General features: G+C 45.8%; 1 protein-coding gene across 7 annotated transcripts in view; it reads left to right on the forward strand.

Moving 5' to 3' along the window:
* The window catches only part of PHF21A (PHD finger protein 21A), a 2,009,174-nt gene that overhangs the window by 295,814 nt on the left and 1,693,472 nt on the right, over positions 1–19,888 (forward strand). For all 7 annotated transcript variants that reach the window (XM_069623242.1, XM_069623245.1, XM_069623243.1 and 4 more), the window contains exon 3: positions 12,675–12,825. In XM_069623242.1, the coding sequence (XP_069479343.1) occupies positions 12,772–12,825 (54 nt within the window). In that variant the 5' untranslated portion in view covers positions 12,675–12,771. The remainder of the gene's footprint in view (positions 1–12,674; positions 12,826–19,888) is intronic.

A 19,888-nucleotide genomic window follows, 5' to 3' on the forward strand; every position in this document is an offset into this window, starting at 1 on the left:
GCTTAGCTTCTGGAGGTTCCGTCGGGTAGTCTGGCCATTTAACACGTACTGCTGCCCGAATTCTGTAGTAATGTAGGGCATCTGTCGGTGTTAACGTGCGTTTGTCTCTGCAGTTGTCGAGTGTTAAAAATTCGCCCTCTGTGTGCAAGTCTCCAGTAGTGCGGGAGCCCCTCAGCTCCCATCTTTTTGATCGCCAGGTCTCTTGTGGGGAGTAGTAGGTGGTGGGAGCCAGCGGTAGTATGGGTATACAATCTTTAGTCTGATGAATGTGCTTCCACAGTAGTTGCCACCCGGTCAAATTGGCAGCCCTCTATATGTTCTAGCAAGTATTAATGACATCTCCCCATCTCCGGCTGCATACCTTTCTAGTTTGACGTGTGGCGGCTCTATTCCCTCCCTGTACCAGTTGGTGGCATGTTGAGCTTGGGCTGCTAGCCAGTACACTTCTAAATTGGGCCTGTTAAATCCCACCCATTTCTTCCGCACCACCCGAGAATGCCACACAAACTGGGAGAAACTCTTATGTAAATCAGAGAAGAATTGTTTCCCAGACCAAATGAGCACATTGACAAACGTGTATAACATTTTGGTAACCAGTATCCTTTTAAGTAGGACCATCCTGCCTGCTAGGGACATGGGTATTCGTGACCAGGTAGATATTTTGGTGTGTGCAGATTCTTGCAGTTTAGTGTAGTTACACATGTCTGGAGAGTAGTCTTGGATCTAGTCACTGTCACACCGAGGTATTTCAGACTGTCGCAAGCCCACTTCTACTGTGATCATATTTGAGGGCAGGGAGTGTTGTCTGTCAGGGGGAATATCTTGGATTTGGTATAATTTACTGTAAACCCAGAGTATGCACCGATTAGGGCTATATCTTGCATTATTAGGTGTAGGTTATGTTGCGGGTCTCTACCATATAATAGCAAATCGTAGCATGCAGCGAAATAGGTGCTGGGGTGACTGATAGGCGGATGCCTGTATTAGTGTCTGGAGCGTAAATCAGTCATCCATGGGTTCAATTCCCAGAGCAAATAATAATGGTGACGGGTGAATCACTGACGGATGCCTCTGCATAGCTCAAACGGTGGGGACTGGGTACAGTTGGCACTGACTGTTGCCATGGGTTTTGTATATAATAGTTTGATGTAGTTTATAAAAGTATCACCCAGCCTGCACTTCAAGGCTGCAAACAAAAAGAGCCATGCAACCATGTAAAATGCCTTTTGGGCATCTATGGCTATGGCTTTTACATCTGCTGATATACGTGCCATTACATTAAACAGGCGTCTCAAATTGAGGAATGTCGCCTTACCTGGTATGAATCCGGCCTGATCCTGGTGGGTCAGGGTTGGCATAAGAGGGAGGAGTCTGTTAGCAAGGGCTTTGGCATATAATTTGGTGTCCACATTCATCAGTGAGGGTGGTCTGTAGGACCCACATTCTTTGCTTCTTTTCCCAGGTTTGAGTAAAACTATCACCACTGCTTCACGTAGAGATAGTGGTAGTTGGCCATTACAGACAGATTCTTCCCAAAATGTCAGTAGTGGGGGGACTTAAAGCGCTGTATTCCATATAGAACTCTGCAGTGAGCCCATCTGGCTTTGTACTTTGTTTCTGGGTAATTCCTTGATCGCCTGTATAGGTTCTGTAGTAGTTAGCAGAGTATTTAGGTGAGCCTCCGCATCAGGGGTAATCTGGAAATTGGGATGTTGTTTAGGTCAATTAATTCCTGTTCATTTGGCTCTCTGTGATTACTATAAAGGGTAGTTTAAAACTTAGTGAACATCTCGTTTATGTCCCGTTAAGTGTGTACCATGACTTGCTTCTCGTCTTCCACCCCAGTTATGTGGTTTTGCCCCCTTCCGCTCTCACCAGGTTAACCAGCATTTTCCCAGGTCTGTCTCCCTCCCTGTATTTCCTGGCCGAGGCCGGCCTAGCAAAGTATTGTATTTCCCTGTCCGCCAGTTGTCTTGAAAGTGTCCAGTTGTGTCTGGATATTGGATATATTACGGTTAGGTGTCATAGTATTGTCTTTCTAACTTTTGGAGTGCATTTTCGCCCTTTGCCAAGTCCCCCGTATAGTGCATATTATGCCCGATTGACGTGCCATTGTCATTCCCCTTATGTAAACTTTGAACGCTCGCCATTAATCGGCTTGCAAGACTGATCTGTTGTCATTGGTTAAGAAAGAAGTATGGATATCCTCCTCGATATCTGTTCTGAAAACAAGGTCCTGCAGAGACGTGGATTAAAATCTCCACATATCGCGATTCATTGGGACCGGGCCCCATTGTAAGGCTAACCTAATTGGAGAATGGTCTGAATAAGTGCGTGGGTATGTCTGTTTGCATCACTTGTGCCACTAGCTGGTCTGATACCAGCATCATATCTATTCTAGATGCCATACAGTGCACCGTGGAGTAGTAAGTGTAGCATCTTTCTTTTGGGTGTAATATATGCCATATGTCCTTTTAGATGTAGGCTTTCTCGTAATGAGAGGATGCAGGTCACAGCTTTCGTAGGTGGTCTTGTTCTAGAGCCCATGGTTAAGTCCAGGGTTGTATTCATGTCACCACCCCAGATTACAGGAATCCGCATATAGGGTATTGTCAAGTATGCTATTGTAGTGTAAAAGTTTGGGTCATCGATGCTAGGCCCATAGGTATTCACCACAAGTTTTTCTGTCGTGTAGTTTACCATGTACAATGACATATCGGTCTTCCGGGTCTGTGTGTGTAACTGTACGTACAAATGTCGTGTTTTTGTGGATTAAGAGTTCATACGCCCCTGGATTGTGTGGTATACGTAGTAAAGTACCTATTCGGGCCCTATGTTGTGGCAAAAGTACTATTGCCCACTCCATCACGTGTGTCTCTTGCAGAAATAGGATCTGCACCTTTTTTTCTACTCACCTAGGTTGCAATCTTCCTTGCTTTAGTGTAGTTTCCCAGACCTCGGACACTCCAACTGAGGATTTGAATAGTCTCCAGGATAACTCAGTCGGTTAATGTATACCATGCTATTATGTAAATGTGTCACCCAATGTGCCATATATGTGTTGCTGAACATTTTCCCCCCAATTTATTCCACCACCCACCTCCCGCATCACCCACCCAATCAGGGCCATGTAGAACACCCTCTGCTCTCTTGCTGTCACAAACAATACACTTTCTCAACTTAGTCTTACAGTGATCTAACAGTTCCCCACAAACCTTGTTCTGCAGCCTTCTGATTAACCTCACCGGCCTTCCGGGGGCCACCAGAGATCAACCTTTCGGTTAGTTACCCTTAGTAGGTCAAGTCCAGATTGTCCTGCTAAGTTTTGCTTTATAAACACGTTACCAGGTCAAAGTGATTTACAAGATGCACAAGTGCTGTGAGTTGAAGTGAATAAATGGCCCACTTCTACCATGCACCGCGGGAAGGATTGTCCCATCTGTCAGTTTAAGGTGGAGATCGAGGTTTTCTTCTGGGTAGTTCTTCCGCCTCTTTGGATCTCCTAGGTATGTTAGCTTCAATAAAGTTCACGCTTACTCCGGGAGGGTGAAGAATAAAGCATTACCTTGGTTTGTGCTCCATAGGCGCGCAGGGAATAGCATGGCATCTCTTTCCTGGAGCATGCGTTTCACTGCTATGGAGGACCGCCGTTATTGTTGGGCCGCCGGGTATATATGAAGTACCGCATTATTGTAGCGCAGAAGCCCTTTTTCCCTGGTGAGGCGCAGTACCGCGCCTCGGTCTCTGTAGTGAAGTAGTTACGCAATTATTAGCCTGGGAGGAGTGCTGGGCTTAGGGCGTGTCAGAGGTGTTCAGTCCTCCTTCTATCACAAACATTGAGGAAAAGCTTTGTTTATCAAATAGATATTTTAGGAGATTCTCAATGCTCGCCTCCATGGGGCCTTTGCCAAAGTCTTTCAGCAGCCCATTTATGTGGCTATTACTCCTCTGTGAGCGCGATTCTAGGTCATCTCATTTAAGCAGGGCTCTTCAAGTCCATGTTGACTCTTGACAGTTGGGACTTCAGGGTGGTTATGTCGTCCTCTGCATTACCGATCCCCCTCTGTTTCCGACACACGGCTACTTATATTCGCCATCTTGCCATTTAGAGTGCCTATGTTGGATGTAATGCCATCCAGTTTATCATTATTTGAGGCAAACCCGGCTTGCATACTGTCGAGCACCTGTTTGAGACTTTGCGTCTGTCGAGGGTTCACAGGTAGGCATCTCGGCCTGTAGGTCGGTAGTTTTTCCTGGGCGAGGTGGGATGGGCTGTCTAACAAAGGCATTTAGAGTGTTTTGTTTTTCTGATTGGTCCCCTCTCTGGGCATAGTTTGTTTTGTCCTGGCTGAGAGAGCCAGGCTTTATACTTTCAGGTAATGTTGGTATTATTGGGGGACAGATTTGGTAGTCCGGCTGGGGGTGAATTTGTCACTGGCGGTGGCTGTGTACCGTTGATGTGGCAAGGCTGTAGTACTGAGGCTTCAATCGGTTTTGGTTTTTGTCCAACCGCAAGTGCCGGTTCCTTCAGTATTTGTGTTGCGTGGTGCGCAGGTGAGTGGTCAGCAGCAATAGATGCAGCTTGCAGAGCGCTCCTCAGTCAGCGATTGATGTCTCAGTTTGTGTGTTGTCTCCGTAGGCTGTTAATAGTTTGCTTTACAACAGTATGCATGGGTGTTTCCTTGGTGTAGAGCAGGTGTTTTAGAGGTAGACCAAAGTGCAGCCCGGTCCGTCTCTGTTCAGTTCCCCTCAGTGTTTAAAGCGCTGGGTAAGGGACACATATATTGGTAGTTTATGGATTTACCCCTCATGCACCTGGCTCCCCATGTCATGATGTCCTGATGTTATGATCAAGGTTGGGTGGTGCGTGGCGGGTGACCATTTCGTAGGCTGCAGCTGTTGCCCGCACAGCCATGGTATCGCACAACACCGCGCAATTGCAGTCACTTGAATTTCTGGTTGTGCCTCAGGTGGTAGGGCAGCTCCACTCTGAGTGTAGTAGTGCAGAGCGCCACGGTTTTAGACAGTCTTCGGTTCCAGCCCCAGTTGCGCTGGCGCTGTGGTGTACAACATGCGCTTCGTGATGGGCTTCCCGGGAGTCGCCGGGTCTCGGAGCACTCGCACTCGCCCACTTTGATGTATTTAGGCCGCTTGTGGCCACAGGTCTCGGGACTCCGGCGTCTTGAGGAGTTATGGCCCCAAATACGATCAAGTAATAGCGACGTGTTCTCGTATACACTATATGGGCATTGGTCACTGTTTTGTGTTAGCATATCAGTAGTGTATAGTTTCCCCCATGTGGTGATAGCGCTGTGAGTGCGCGGTGTAGCACCATGTTGGGGGCATGTATATTAATAGTTTTTGTGCTTACCCCCATGCAGCACTCCCCGCTTATCTCAGCGTTCTATTCAAGGCAGGGGGGTGCACAGCAGCTGAACAGTCCGTGTGCTGCAGCCAGTGCCCCTCGTGGTCCTGGTGTCGCACCGCTCCGCGGTGTTGCAGCTACCATTAATGTCCAAACGGGTCACTAGTGGCAGGGCAGTTGCATTCCTGGTGTCGCAGTACTAAATTGTATTGGGCTCCAGCCCCGGTTGCTCCAGTGCCGTAGTGTGCAGAGTGCGCCCTTTAGGTGTTAGACTTCCCAGCGGCTGCCGAGTGACAGAGCGCAGTTTTCACGCATTTTGATGCAATTAGGCCGCCTGTGGCGCTGGTCTTGGGTCTCGGGTCTCCTGTAACACAAGGAGTAATGGCCCCAAACTCAAACAAGTAGTGGCGACTAGTTCTCTTTGACGAGATGTGGTCTCAACTCATGTCAGCTTGTCCAAAATGCAGGATTAATCGGCGATAGCCGGCGGTCCCCACTGAGGCTCAGCAAATCGCAGCCATTTTATGGCCGCTCAACAGCACCCCCCAGAAAATCTCTTTTTAACCACAACTGTACATAGATGTAGCCATATGTTTGATTTAATCCATGCGTACTAGTTATTTAGAATAGATTTCACAGGCTAGTTTGTGCCCTTATTAGTGGCATTTTATTTATTGGTTTCATATAGTGCAGAAGAACGGTTATAGAGTGCTTTACTAGTCTGGCATTACGAACACGTGCCCACCGTAGACACATATGCTCAGTTAAGGAAAAAAATGTAACAATAAGTACGGAGGTTGGTGAAAACTCAGACAACTCGAGACGGACAATAACAAATGGCAGAAGATGTGCATCTTAAAAGATGGAGATATAAGATTGGTGTGGAATATGCTAAATATGGTTGGAGACGGTTCTTGTCCTCAGCCCTTGAATGCAATCGATGAAGAAACTTGGGTGTTATACCTCACTAACACTATGCACGAAGACCACTCTGATAGCAGTATGATAGCTAATGCTGATGAATGGCCTCTGCAGTTTGCCAAGAGTGATATTACAAGAATCAGCAAACTTAAAAACTCGAGGCCCCCTCGGCCCTAATGGATTAGCATCCATGGTAATTAAGCATGACCCTATAAGGTGGTCGGAGATATTGTATAAAAATGTTTGCATGGAAAGGCAAATTATTTCCTCTTGGACCACATTCATCCTTATCCCTGTACATAAAGCTGGCTCTAGAACTATACCCGATAACTAACGGATATTATCATTGTTGGAGACAACCAGTAAAGTCTTCACTGCAATTGTCCTTGGTCACTTGAAAAGCTAGTCTAATGCGAACAATCTACTACATCCATTTCAATCCGACATTCGTACTGGTTCTAGTACAACGTATAATATACGCATATTAGATGCTATTATAACTCTAGCTAAACCGCATTCTAACCCCTCCGTTTGTCACATTTGTTGACTTCAGCTCTTTTGATAGGGTCGATCGTAGGCAATTATGGGGTATTTTGGCTGAGCTGAAGTGCCCACCATGGCTATTGGAGATTGTGGTCAAGCTACATAATAACACTACTGCACGCATACGCCTGGACAACGAAGGGTGTCTATCTAGCCCGATTAAAAATTAATAAAGGGGTTAAACAGGGATGTTTACTAGCTGCCCTACTTTTTAACCTAATATATAGCCCAACTGATAAAAGGCTTTGAAAATAATGCCAACTGCCCTGTAAAATTTTGAAAAGACACTGATCACAGTACTCTTATATGCTGACGATCTAGTCATAGTAGATCATACTTACAAGGGCATGAAAGCTATATTAGCAGACCTGGGAATGTTTCACTAGCGAACACAGCATGAATATTAACTTTCAAAAACGAATACCATGCTGTTTTCAGCTAAAAGTGAATAGACCTGTAGTGGCTCTTAGTTGGGGGGAGGGTACTATTGAATATACTTCCACCGATAAATACCTGGCAATAGAAATGGAGAGCAAAGAGGGATATCGACCCCTTATTGCTAGAAAGACACAATGTGCGAAACAAATGGCTATGCTAGTTCATAGCTTTGTATTACATTATGCTGGCTACTCTCTGAAGAGCATAATGATGCTTTACACAAGGTGGCTTGTTCCAGTGGTATCCTATGGATTGGAGGCTATAACAATCAAAAACCTTACTAGGCCAGACAAAATAGAAGTCCAATTCTGGCACACTTTTTTAGGTTTACCACCTACTTGCCCCTACAATATATTTGCTTAGAATTAGTACTGGTATCCCTTAAAGCGACAATTTTACAACAAAGAGGTCTTCTCCCGCTGAAAGCATTGTCATCACGCGAGTCAGATAATCAGTATTATAGGAGCAGATATAATTCAGCTACATAATGTTAACGCCTCCAATATGTGTGATGCTTTGTGTGTTGTATATCAATCTAGATTGGTCGGTTGATCTTTCGCGCTGTGGTTGATTCATAATTTTCAAAATAGCCTTTAAAAAAGCTCCAGAGAAAAGACTGGGAAAATAATTTCAATTACATGAGCAATTTACAGAACTTCCACCAGCTTGATGGAATTGTTTATACCTACTTTAATCCTCAAAAGTACTTAGTGCAGAACTAGGGCAACGTATCAAGTACATTTCGACTATTGATGTGGACGAATCAATTACCAGTAAGAGTAACGCATGACACTCAGTGGTTACTCGCTGCAAATCAATGGTATTGTCGCATATGCAAAATTGAGGAGAACCTTGAGACAGTTTGTCATATTTTAACCTAAACTTGAATCGCTCCATAGATAAGTTTGGTCGATATGTACATCATCACTCCAACATAACTACCATACATTTTTGCCACTATTGTTTTAACTCGCCTTCTGGGTCACTGCATATTGCCCTATATGGCATTTGGTCTGTGGCAGAATCAATGTGGAATAACTCTAAGTGAAACAGATGAACTATGTAATTAGGCACTTCTGTCTTCACTTTATTGTATCGCCTCCTTTAATTTCTCTGCTTAAGAACAGAGATTTGAAGAATAATGGCATCATGTGTAGAAATGTAATTAATTTTAAACTAAATTTGTTGCCCATAACAAGCTTATTAATCTTGTTAGAGACCAATTAATGAATTTGAGAATTATGGTTTAAGGAATTGGCGTTTAGTATTTGTATGATTATGGATTATTTGTGTACATTTTCAGTGGATCTTGGCTAGATTAAATGTTAAATAATGTATATGAGATGTGAAGATGATAGAGGTACTTTACATATATACATTACCAGCTATTTTTAAGGTTATTTTATGTAACTGCACACTTGTAAAAGTACTGTGAACTATATACAACTATAACAAATAAATATCACAAACATTTATCAAAGAATATTTTGAAAATGTTAGATTAAAAAAAGTAACCATACAATAAACCATTACTATTATTTAAATGTTTTCATTTTAGTAGAGCTAAAATAAGTAACAAAAGCACTAAGGTAACTTGAGTGACTGAGTCTTATCTCTTATCAGTGAGCCAGAAAATTACTCTAAAATGGTGGCCTTGACTGATCAGATGTCCGATCATTTAGGTTGCATGCTAAATGGAGCACGTTTTTCAGATGCACTGCCTCTTAAGCAAGACGGGCCATTTGAAATGTTCTTTAAGCTGCAGGCAGTGTTATGGTGCAATAGGGTTCTGCTGCCTATTGTAGCATTATTGCCTCCTTGGTGGGCCGGTTTGGCTGAAAACAGACTGAACCAAAGTAGACCTCAGCGAGGAGAGGGCGTCTTCTCAGGGCTGGTAACGGCCAAACCTGCATGCCACGTCAGCAATTAATGCTATTGGCCCCCGGCATGGGTCCCAGGTGTTAGAGTGCTCCAGGTGTGCATGGCTAGAGTAGACCTTTCCATAGTGCAGCGAGGCAGGCAAATGACTAAAGGGAAAGAGGTTTTCCTGTTGGGTGAAGGGAAGGTGTCTTTCCACAGGAAAGGGGGTGTTGGGGTGGTAGGAGGGAGTAGGGTAGGCAGAAGGGAGGTGAGGGAAAGCAAATTTGTATTCAAGAGTGGGAGAAAGGTGATAGTTGACGATAGCAAAGGCAAGGGTGTACACTGTCCATAACAAGTCTGTGTTCTGAGTCTCTTGATTAGCTGGCGCTTTCTCCAAGAGTGCTGATGAACGATATTATTCTCATAATGCTCCCCAGTGTTACCCTTTGCCTATACTGTGCATGATGTTTAGAACCCTTAGTCTCGGCTTTCTAAATGTATCCATTTCAGTCACAGTCTTGTCTTGCCCTGAGTGATGGAGGTGTAAACATGGTAAAACAATGGTCAGACTGTAGACATTTTTTTGTTTCGTGGCTTAGTTGTATACATATTGTTTCTGTTTTACAGTGGAACTTTTATGTGCAGTTCCTTTTGTCACGACGCACTCAATTCGTCATGTTCTGTTACTTTGGGTTAAACAAGGGACCGCATCTCTCCAGCTCTGACATCTCTCCACTGGCTCCTGGTGGCCGCGAGGATTGAGTTCAAGACCCTCTGCATCATCCACAAGGCTTTCTGGGTCTGTGGACCTATCTATATCCAATATTCTCTACCTAAATACCTTCCCTCTAGAGCCCTCTGCTCAGCTGTCTCAAACCCCTGTGGTCAAACGCTTCTCCAAACAGAGAGTGGGGGGTAGATCTCTCCTCTGCAGGTGCCTCCCTCTGGAATGGCCTCCCTGCCCCGTGGACATAAGCCGGATCACCTGAATTTCCAGAAGCTGCTCAAGACTTTCCTCTTCCCTTCTTTCTTGTCTCTCCCTCGCTGATCTACTGGTCTACTTGTCCTGACTGGTGGCATGGTTGTCCTCAGTCAGAAAAAACAATCCGGGAAAACACTTACTAGTTATCTACACCTTCATAGGGTATAGGCCCTACTGTTGTATATTAGGTATGGTAACTCACAAGAACAATTGTAGAGCATACATCACTTTAGAACACACTGATTTCAAATTAGGCACTGAATGAGTCCACTAACGCTATCCCTAGCAGGAAGCACACCCTATCCCTGTAGGGTGATGCTATCCCTAGACAGGAGATGTATGCGCCGCTTATGTAATAGAAAAGATGAGGGGGAACCTATCCCTATTTCTACAATGTGTTTATTAAAACGTTTTTTTCACAAAGGGCAAGATCTAGTCCCAGCCTTAATTGCAAACTGGGCATTTCACAGGGGAATGTTTCCTTCTTTGCTAAATGCCATTTCTTTATTCACCCTCAGTGAAGTGTGTCAATAGAGTGCAACAAAGGGGCATTAGTATCCCCCAATATGTTTAAAAGAAGATATATCAATAAAAGTGACATTCAGATGGTGGAGCAGTTGGTTCACTAGCTGCTCAAAACTCTAGCTTTTAGTCTGTCTCCAAACGAAACACCATTCGTCACATGAAAATAGCCAGTACTGTTTCCAACGGACAATCAGCACTACTAACTGGGGCCGCCAGTCTTGTAGTCCTGATGCAGGATCTCTGCTCTATCCGTCTTTTAGTGACAGGTCTTGCTGCCATCCCAATATATTTCAGTCCACATCGGCAAGTGATGAGATCTACTCCTTTACTATTAGTTGGTAAGCTTTCTCTGTTGCTATAAGGTTTTCCAGTCAATTTCGGTGCTCCAAGTGGTTTGTGCGCACATAATGCCACCACCACACAGTGTATGTCCCAATGGTGCACTTCCTGGGGTGTGCCTAGCATGGGGAACAGGCCCCTGTCTTAGAATTTGACCACATGTCTTTGAACCTCCCCTTACAGCATCTGTTGCGTTATACATAATGTCCAATACGCTACACCTAGGTGAACACATGTTTCAATTCTTCCTCTAGGTCTGGATGTCCCATCCTGTTTGATGGACACTGTGGCTGACTACCTCCCCAACCATTTGATATTGAAGGAGATGACCACAATAAAAGTGTCTTTGAAACCGATCGACCCCGTTTTGTTGAAACCCCTAAATGGTTTAGGGGATACGATGTAAAAAAACTGTTATTGGTACCGAATGTCCATTTTGCAAATAAGGCTGGGACTAGATCTCGCCCTTTTTTTTAAAAAACCTTTTAATAAACACATTGTAGAAATAGGGAGCGGTTCCCCCCTTATCTTTTCTTTTAGATAGGCAGTGCCCCAGCTCCTGTCTAAGGAGAGCATCACCCTACAGGGATAGGGTGTGCTTCTTGCTAGGGATAGTGTTAGTGGACTCATTCAGTGCCTAATTTGAAATGGGTATGTTCTAAAGTGATGTATGCTCTACAATTGTTCTTGTGTGTCTTCAGAGTTGCACAAGGTACCACGCCCCCTTCAACCAGTCACATTGCACTGCGCCTGGCCTAGCCAGCACTTCCGGTCTGGGATTGCACCTGTGTAGTCCTCTGCCGTCCTTGCACTTAGTGTTGATGCCCTGACAGCACTTCCCCTCGTGCCCCCTCCCTGCACTTCTCCCTGCACCCTCTCCTGCACTTTTCGTTTCCCCTTGCACAATTTGAATGTCACAAGGCCTAGTAAGATTTTTTGTCTCGTCATCCCTGTCTCCCCTCCTTGTCTTGTGGCACCGGGAACACTTTTGTATAGGCGCGTTATAAATACCATATCATATGTACAGTACATTTTCCAACATTTTGGATTTATTTTTTTCTGTTATGCTGACAATTTGCTTGTTCTGGTTTGGCTTGTTGGGTAATTCTTGGTTTTACTTCATTTGTTTCTGAATGGACCATGGTTACTGGATCCAATGTGTCTCTTTGTTCTTAACGAGTATATGTGGTGCACACTGAAGTGCTAAGACTAAGCTCTAGTGCACATTTACAGCAGTTGTATCCATGTTATTTGATGAAAAAACATAACTGAATGGCAACATTTTTGTGTGGGCGGTGATTCTGAGGGATGTAGTTAATGTGGCATTGGAACAAGGAAGCAGTGGCTTGTCACTCCATGACCCCTGTTACTCTATCCTTAAAGCCCAACGTTAGAAACTCCACCTTTTTGAGTAATTCCCCAAGCCTCCTGCCTTTCCACAAACACTATAAAAAACAACTTGGCACCTAGGTCCCAGTCTATTCACAAAATTGTGCAATGTCCCACACTTAAAGCCATGCCCCATCCGTGAACCAGGACCTATGGCCACCGCCTCATCTTGGCTTCCCATTCTCAAATCCCGCCAAATTCCTGCCACTAGCGTTTTTGCTTTCAGAGCACTGAGTATTCTCAGACCCAACTTGTTTTACATTTCTCAGTTCCATTCACAAAAATGCGACTAAACCCACTTTTACTTCATAGGTGTAGACTAGGGACAAGGTGGGCCTGGTTTGTAGGCCCAGAAGCTGGACGAGCTGCGAACTGAATACGAAAGTGAGAGGAACCGTGGAGGAAGAGGATGGAGTTACAGACACTGCAGGAGGCCCTCAAAGTGGAAATCCAGGTTCATCAGGTTAGTGGTCCTGCATCACAGCTTATTGTGCTGTTGGGAGGACAATTCTTTGCAATTTTTGTGTTTTACTGAGAGATCAGCAATGTCAATTTTGAGCATAAACGACTCGGATACATTTCCAGAAGGGTGTCTGTAAAATATCACAAAGACTTGGAACAAGTGGTGAGCCATTTCGAGGCCATGAACAAAGTGGGACATAGACCAGGACCAGGACAGGCCGACATCTAGTGGTTGCTGCAGAGTATTCAATTATGTTTTCTAAACCTAAAAAAGGGCGTTGATTGGGTGTTCCTATAATACTGTCTCTACTGTTACGTGTACACTACTGTGATGAATCCTGTGCAGTCATCACTGGTTCCTCTCCGATGACCTCCTCCCATGTGGCTAGGGGACGGTAGCCACTACATGACCCTGGTGGTGGCTATACGGGGTCACATGCAAGGAGACAACTACCGGGGGCAGGTGGTGACTCCATTGGATGAGAAGCAGTATTTCCCCTTCTCCCCTCAGGAAGATCCTAAAATACCTATTCCTTAATGGCTTGTTGTCACTTAACAGTTCCACTCTATGGTAAGTCAGAAAAATCTGCTAGTCAAACCCCCATATATGACTCAACCCTTCACAACTCATAGATAACATTTTACATTGCATCTTCTGGTTTTGATTTTATGTGAGACTTTTGAACATCCAGGAAATCCAAGAACATCTATGGACTTCAACTCCCATAAATTCTCAAGTACTGAGGCGAAGAAGTGTAGGAAGGAGTCCATGCTGATCAAGGGAAGCCCGAAGTCTAATGTGCAGACTAATTGTTTTACAAGACCTAAAGTACGCCAGACATTTACACATGGTAGAGGAAATGCTAGGGAAGATCGTGCAAGAGAAGTGAGCAAGAGGACGTCCAAATCTTTGCGGCTTCTCGCAAACACGAGCCACACATCGGTGTGGTGAGAATGGAGGAGAGGCGGAGCAGGCACACCTAAAGGACCGTGGTAGCCCTGGGAGCCGCAGCGCAGCTCCAAGAGGAACGGTTGTGCCGAGAATCGTCGTTCTCCGGTCCAGGCCACAGAGGGAAGCTGGCGAGTGATTGAGGAGCTGCAGGAAAAATTAGGGGACCGTCCGCACTATGTAAGAAGCTGACCCAGCGAGGAAGCTTCATCGCAAAGGCACAGTCAGGACGCTGTGAGCAACCAGTGAGTCTGCCCAAAGTCGTTTTTAAATTGCAAATACAGACAATATACAAAAGTGGTTGAAAAACGCAATACTGTTTAAAATATGCAAGAAGCAGAATATTTGAATACTGACGAGACAAAGTCCAACAACAAACGGCAAACAAGTACAGGTGCATGAGATGCCAATGTGGGGAAAACTAAAGCAAGTGTTATCATAGGCAAATATATTGAGCACCTTGGAGTTCACCCTACTGTAATATAATAAAAAAAACATTGAAATAAATAAGTCCTACGAGGCAAGAAAACCAGGCACCTGAAGTTATATGAAGTTTCTGACATTGTAGGGCGATACCTGTGAGAGGGGGCAGAAATGAGAGACGGGGACAAAGGACATTTTCAACATGAGACGTTTTTATTAAAGAAACAGGGTTGGATAAAGGCCTCTCCCTATCCTAGCCTGAGTTTACTTGCCTAGGAAACTAAAACCAAGGATCAGTCTGTGTCTTGTCGTCAAAACTAAACGGTCCTTGTTTTCATAATTATATCTAACCCTCACACTTAAACACATAATCAAAAAGTTGTAAGGTAAATGTTCCGATATCCACATGATGAAAAGGGTGCAGAAATCGAGACAAAAATTCAATATAATCCTTGAATCCAGGAGGTTCCCTTCTTCTGGATTAGATCAGGTAGGTCAACCCGTGTCTGTCTTTCTTAAGGTCTGAGTTTAAAGGATGGCTGAGCTATTTCTTTCACAAAAGCAGTCTCTTAATAAATGCAAAGAGAAGTATTTTTTCCCAAACAATGATAGTAGAAATAGCAAAAATGCCTTTTCCCATTACCTTGTTTGTAAGGTGGCATAAGAAATAAGTCTGTTCAGCTTTAAATTATGTAAGAATGTCTATTTTTCACAACTACTTCACAAATGACCAGATGGAAAAATGTCTTCTTACTGTTTCAACAATGGCGTCCTGGTGTACTGCCCTACCAGGAATTATTTCACTGTATCTCATCATACATTTTAGGGATCACCTGGTATGCTCCCCTGCCAGGCACCTCCCCACCCTTTGATTCTTGCAGATCCCCTAGTGTACTCCCTTGCTAGGTGTCTTTCGACAAAAAGGATTTGTTGCTTGATGTGTTTTGTTCACCTTGTCTTTCTTCACAATGTTCACTTTCCTTATCTTCCAGTATAGCACGGGAACACTTTTATACTGTCTACACTGCCTTAACTTTGGGTTTCACTTGCCTCAAGCTTTCCCCCTACAGACCTCTCACATATGAAGACTTGTTCAAGTTCCACTTATCAGCTTCTTCAACAAACTTCAACAGCACTTATTTGCTTAGGGCAATGCTTGCCCCAACTTTCCAATATGACCTCTTCATGCATTAAGATTTGTGCAAATCTTGTCTTTCAGCTTCTTTGTTAACATTCACTTGTGTATGATCACATTTGATCCAGCTTTCCTCATAGTGACATTTCAGGCATGAGGAATTGTGCAAATAGTCTTTCAAATGTATTTGGTCGGTATTCAAATAGCACTTTTAAAATGTCTGGGTGCTTGTTGGTACACCCTGGGTTTCCCATTATCTTCTGACAACTCTGGTGTTTGCTTGCATCCCTGACCTCCTGCACCCTGCTGCAGCGAAGTTTCCAGGTCTGAAGGGCAACTCCTGCTTGGCAGACATGTTTCCAGCGTTGTTCTTGCTCCCGCATTCACTCGCAGGTAACGTGGTGGATTCCTGCCTTCATCGCTCCTGGTACAGCTTCCCTGCTGGCGCTGGTACCCTCGTGGCCTCTCCCTGGAGCTTGTCTCGCTCTGTTGGGTCTCTTGCCACGCACGTACCAACTGCTGATGACCGGCAGCCCAAAAGCACCCGCCTGTTCCCACGCGGTCTGCTTCAGTACGTCTGCTGCTTCCTGCTGCTTTGCCTTCTCTTGATGACTCCACACGCGCCTCCTGATTGTCAGTGGAAGTCAGTTTTAAATGTCCCACACAGTTGGTTCATTCTACAAGACGGCACATTGTTTTTTAGGGCTTCTCTCAGTCCACATTAACTAATTGTCTTTCTTGGCCTCGGTACCTGAGGCACTATGGCACTATGGTAGTGGATCAATAGGAAAAATGCAGGTTTTAAGGAGATTCGGTTTGGAATTATTGCCTATTCTGATGCTTGTTAATCTGCTTAGAATCACATGCTGTGCATATGGTCCGACATCCAGTGGTAACCGCAGAGTATTGCATCTTGTCTTCCGGGGACAGAAAGGGGACGTCGGCATAGGTGTGTCTGTTACACTATCCCTATTGTGACGTGTAGTAGTACCCAAAATCCCTCACGCGCCAAGGTCCCTCAGATTGTTTATTTCTGCCCAGATAACTGGTCACCCTATAGCGGAGCTCTTACTAGAGACATTGTTTATCTTTTACCGAATTGCCGGTTTATTCCCTGTTAAGTCACTTTGCCCATCAAGAACATCGTCCTCTAGGCCCTCTAGTGGCGCGAATGGTATTACAACTGCCGATAAATCATCGGAGCCTTTGTCTCTTTGAAAGTAGCATCGGAAGAATTACGGCGGTGGTGGTGCCTTACTCCGGTTCCGCCTAAGGGTATGGGACAAGCTGCGGAAAAGATTTCGGCGGATTGGGTTCCCGATTCCGATGAGGCTTACGAAGATAGTCGAGAGCCCTTTCCGACACCCTGAGAGGTTCTTTTCAGCGCCGCAGTGCGGAGAACGTTGTTTCTCCTCACGTAGGCCCGTTTGGGTCCTCTAAATGGACTACAGAAAAATTTGAAGGGTGTATGGATCGGTTGAAACAGATTATCAGTTCTTCTGATCATCCTACCCCGAAAAGGGTTTGGGTAGACCCTAACCTCCAAATTCAGGAAGATAAGTCTCATGTTTTCCAACAGGAAGGCGTGGTCCAGGTGGACACATATAGAGACATCTATAATGAAGAAGAAGCTTCTTTTCTGCAAAACTATGAGGAAGATCAAGGGGATACTACAGACAACTGGGAGGAAACCCAGCAGGAAGGTCAAGACCCATGGACACAGCAAGATCAGGACTCTGTTTTGTGCCTGGACTCTCCTCTGTCCACCCCGGCTCGCCAGGCCTCTCCTGTAGATGACCAAATGGCATTCAACTCCATGTTGAAAAAAGCAGCTGAATACATCAGGAAAAACCTCCGGCAAGTCAATCCACCCCCCTCCTTAACTCTGTTAAGAGACGGGTAGCTCCTTCATTGGTGACATCTGCTCAAACACAGGCAGTGAACCCGAGAGTCGAAAAATAATTTCGACCCTCTCCTTCCGACCCTCTACATCAAAGGGCAGACCATCCCAGATTCACTGGTGGTGATTACCACTCGAAAGAGGGCAGGGGTACCCCTTGCCACGGGAGAATCACCACCGGACAAGGAGTCTAAGCGGCTCTATGCCCTGGGCAAACGTGTCACGTCAGCAGCTGCATACACTATACGAGTTGCTAATACTACTCTATTAGCAAGCTATGCTGATGCCCAATGGAATTTGCTCCAGGAAGGCCTCCAAGAGGTTGCCGAACCCGCCAAATCAAAGCTTCTTGCCATTGTAACGGAGGGAAGACTTGTTAACCAGAATGTGGTGAAGAACACCCTGGACACTGCGGAAACTGCAGGCTGGTCTGTTGCTCAAGGGACCCTACTGAAAAGACACGCTTGGCTTCGTACATCAGGATTTAGGCCCGAGACTCAAGCCTCCCTCATTAATAAACCCATTGAGGAGACTAACCTCTTCGGGAAAGCAGTGGATGAGGCGTTGGAGACAGCCAAGAAGTAGCATGAGACTATATGGTCGCCGCATCAAATTACACAGAAACCCTCCTTCCAGAGGGGTAATAACTCTCGGCGGTCCTTTCGAGGGCAAGCCCGTGCTGGTCAAAACAGCTACGGCATGGGTAACTTCAACACAAATCAAACATCTGGAAGCCCCACTTACTACCCCTTAAGGGGTCAGAAACGCAGCAAAGGTAGAGGCAGAGGCCCCAATCCCAGAGGAGCCACAGCCTGCGGTCAGAAATGACCACCAAGTCCAGGTCCCCTGCCATGTCACCCCAGTCAGGGGGGCGATTAACCTCTTTCCTCAGAGCATGGGAGGGGATAACATCCGACCAGTGGGTCTTGAAGACGGTTGCCCACGGTTACTGTGTGGAATTCGCCCGACCTCCACAGTTCAGACTGCCGCGCTCACGGCACCTTTCACCGGACCATCTGGAGATCCTGATCCAAGAGGTGGAAGCACTGCTGGGAAAGGACGCCATAGAAGCCGTCCCTATTCTTCAGGTAAACAAGGGTATTTATTCAGTGTACTTCCTTGTACCCAAAAAGGATCTCACCATGCATCCTGTTCTAGACCTGCACCCAGCGAACAAGTTAATAAAACCCCACAAGATTTGCATGGTAACACTGCAGGAGGTGATCCCATTGCTGAAACAAGGGGACTTCATGGCAACATTGGACATGAATAATGCATACTTTCATATTTCAATGTTGCCAGCGCACAGGAAATATCTAAGGTTCATGATCCAGGACAGGCATTACCAATTCAAGGTACTCCCCTTCGGCATCGCCTCAGTGCCAAGGGTGTTTACCAAAGTCCTGGCAGTTGCAGCAGCACCCCAGCGCAGACTATCAGTCCCAGTTTAGCCTTACCTTGACGACTGGCTCATCGCGGGGGACTCGTGCGATGCTTGTTTTTCAAACACCCAAAAAACAGTAGATCTCCTCTTCAGCCTGGGTTTCTCAATCAACGAAAAGAAATCCAGTTTAGTCCGCAGCCAAGTAAAACAATTTCTGGGAGCTCTAATTCAGAGGGAAGCCGGTCTCGTCTTCCCCTCCAAGGAGAGGGTTCAAAATTCAGATCCCTCAATATGTAGCCAGTCGGGAGGTGACGGTGCGCAAAGCCATGCGCTTGCTAGGAATGATGGCGTTGTGCATATACTTGGTTCCCCACGTGCGGCTGCGCATGTGTCCCATGCAAGAGTGGTTCAACAGCCAGTGGCGTCAGGCCAGCGGACAATGGGAAGATCTAGTAGTCTCGCCAGCCCTCGTCCTCTCTGCAATGGTGGTCAAGAGAAAACCTCTTGAAGGGGAAGAGCTTCCCCACCCCTGCAGTGGAAGCCACTCTCAAACGCATCCCTCACGGGGTGAGGGGGCGGGGGCACCCTCACCTGCTTCAGCAGACAGCGCATGGAGTGTGGTCCCCTCAAGTAGCGTCCAATCATATAAACTTACTGGAGCTATTAGCGGTGTTCAAAGCATTGAAGGCCTTTCAGATGCAACTGCAAGGGAAGACGGTGCTGAACCTAACGGACAGCACCACAGCAATGTATTACCTGAACAAACAGGGGGGCGCTCACTCTCCAGGGCTATCCAGGCTGTCCCAAAACATTTGGATATGGGCTCTCAAAAGCAAGATGTTTTTGTTGTCCCAACATGTTCCTGGGGAACTCAATCTTCTGGCAGACGTATTCAGCTGAGATTTTCCTCTGCCAGAACAATACGAATGGCGACTGCACGAAGACATTGTGTCCAACGTCTTCGCAGAATGGGGTTTCCCAGAGATCGACCTGTTCGCTACTCAGGAGAAGGCCCAATGACAAGACTACGCCTGCAGGTACCCCCAGAACTGATCCAAGGGAAACGGTCTCTGGATAACTTGGTTGGGGAAATTTGTCTACGATTTTCCCCCGACTCCCCTTCTCAACAAGATAGTGCACAAGATGCACCAGGAACCAGTTACCATGATACTGGTGGTCCCCATGTGGGCCCGCCAAACCTGGTTCGCTCGCTTGATGGAAATGTCCCTCTCCCCTCCAAGCTGCCCTGCCCGTACAACATGTTGTCTCAGGA

Source organism: Ambystoma mexicanum, chromosome 11, assembly GCF_040938575.1.
Source record: "Ambystoma mexicanum isolate Mex_15411 chromosome 11, UKY_AmexF1_1, whole genome shotgun sequence".
NCBI classification, from domain to species: domain Eukaryota; kingdom Metazoa; phylum Chordata; class Amphibia; order Caudata; family Ambystomatidae; genus Ambystoma; species Ambystoma mexicanum.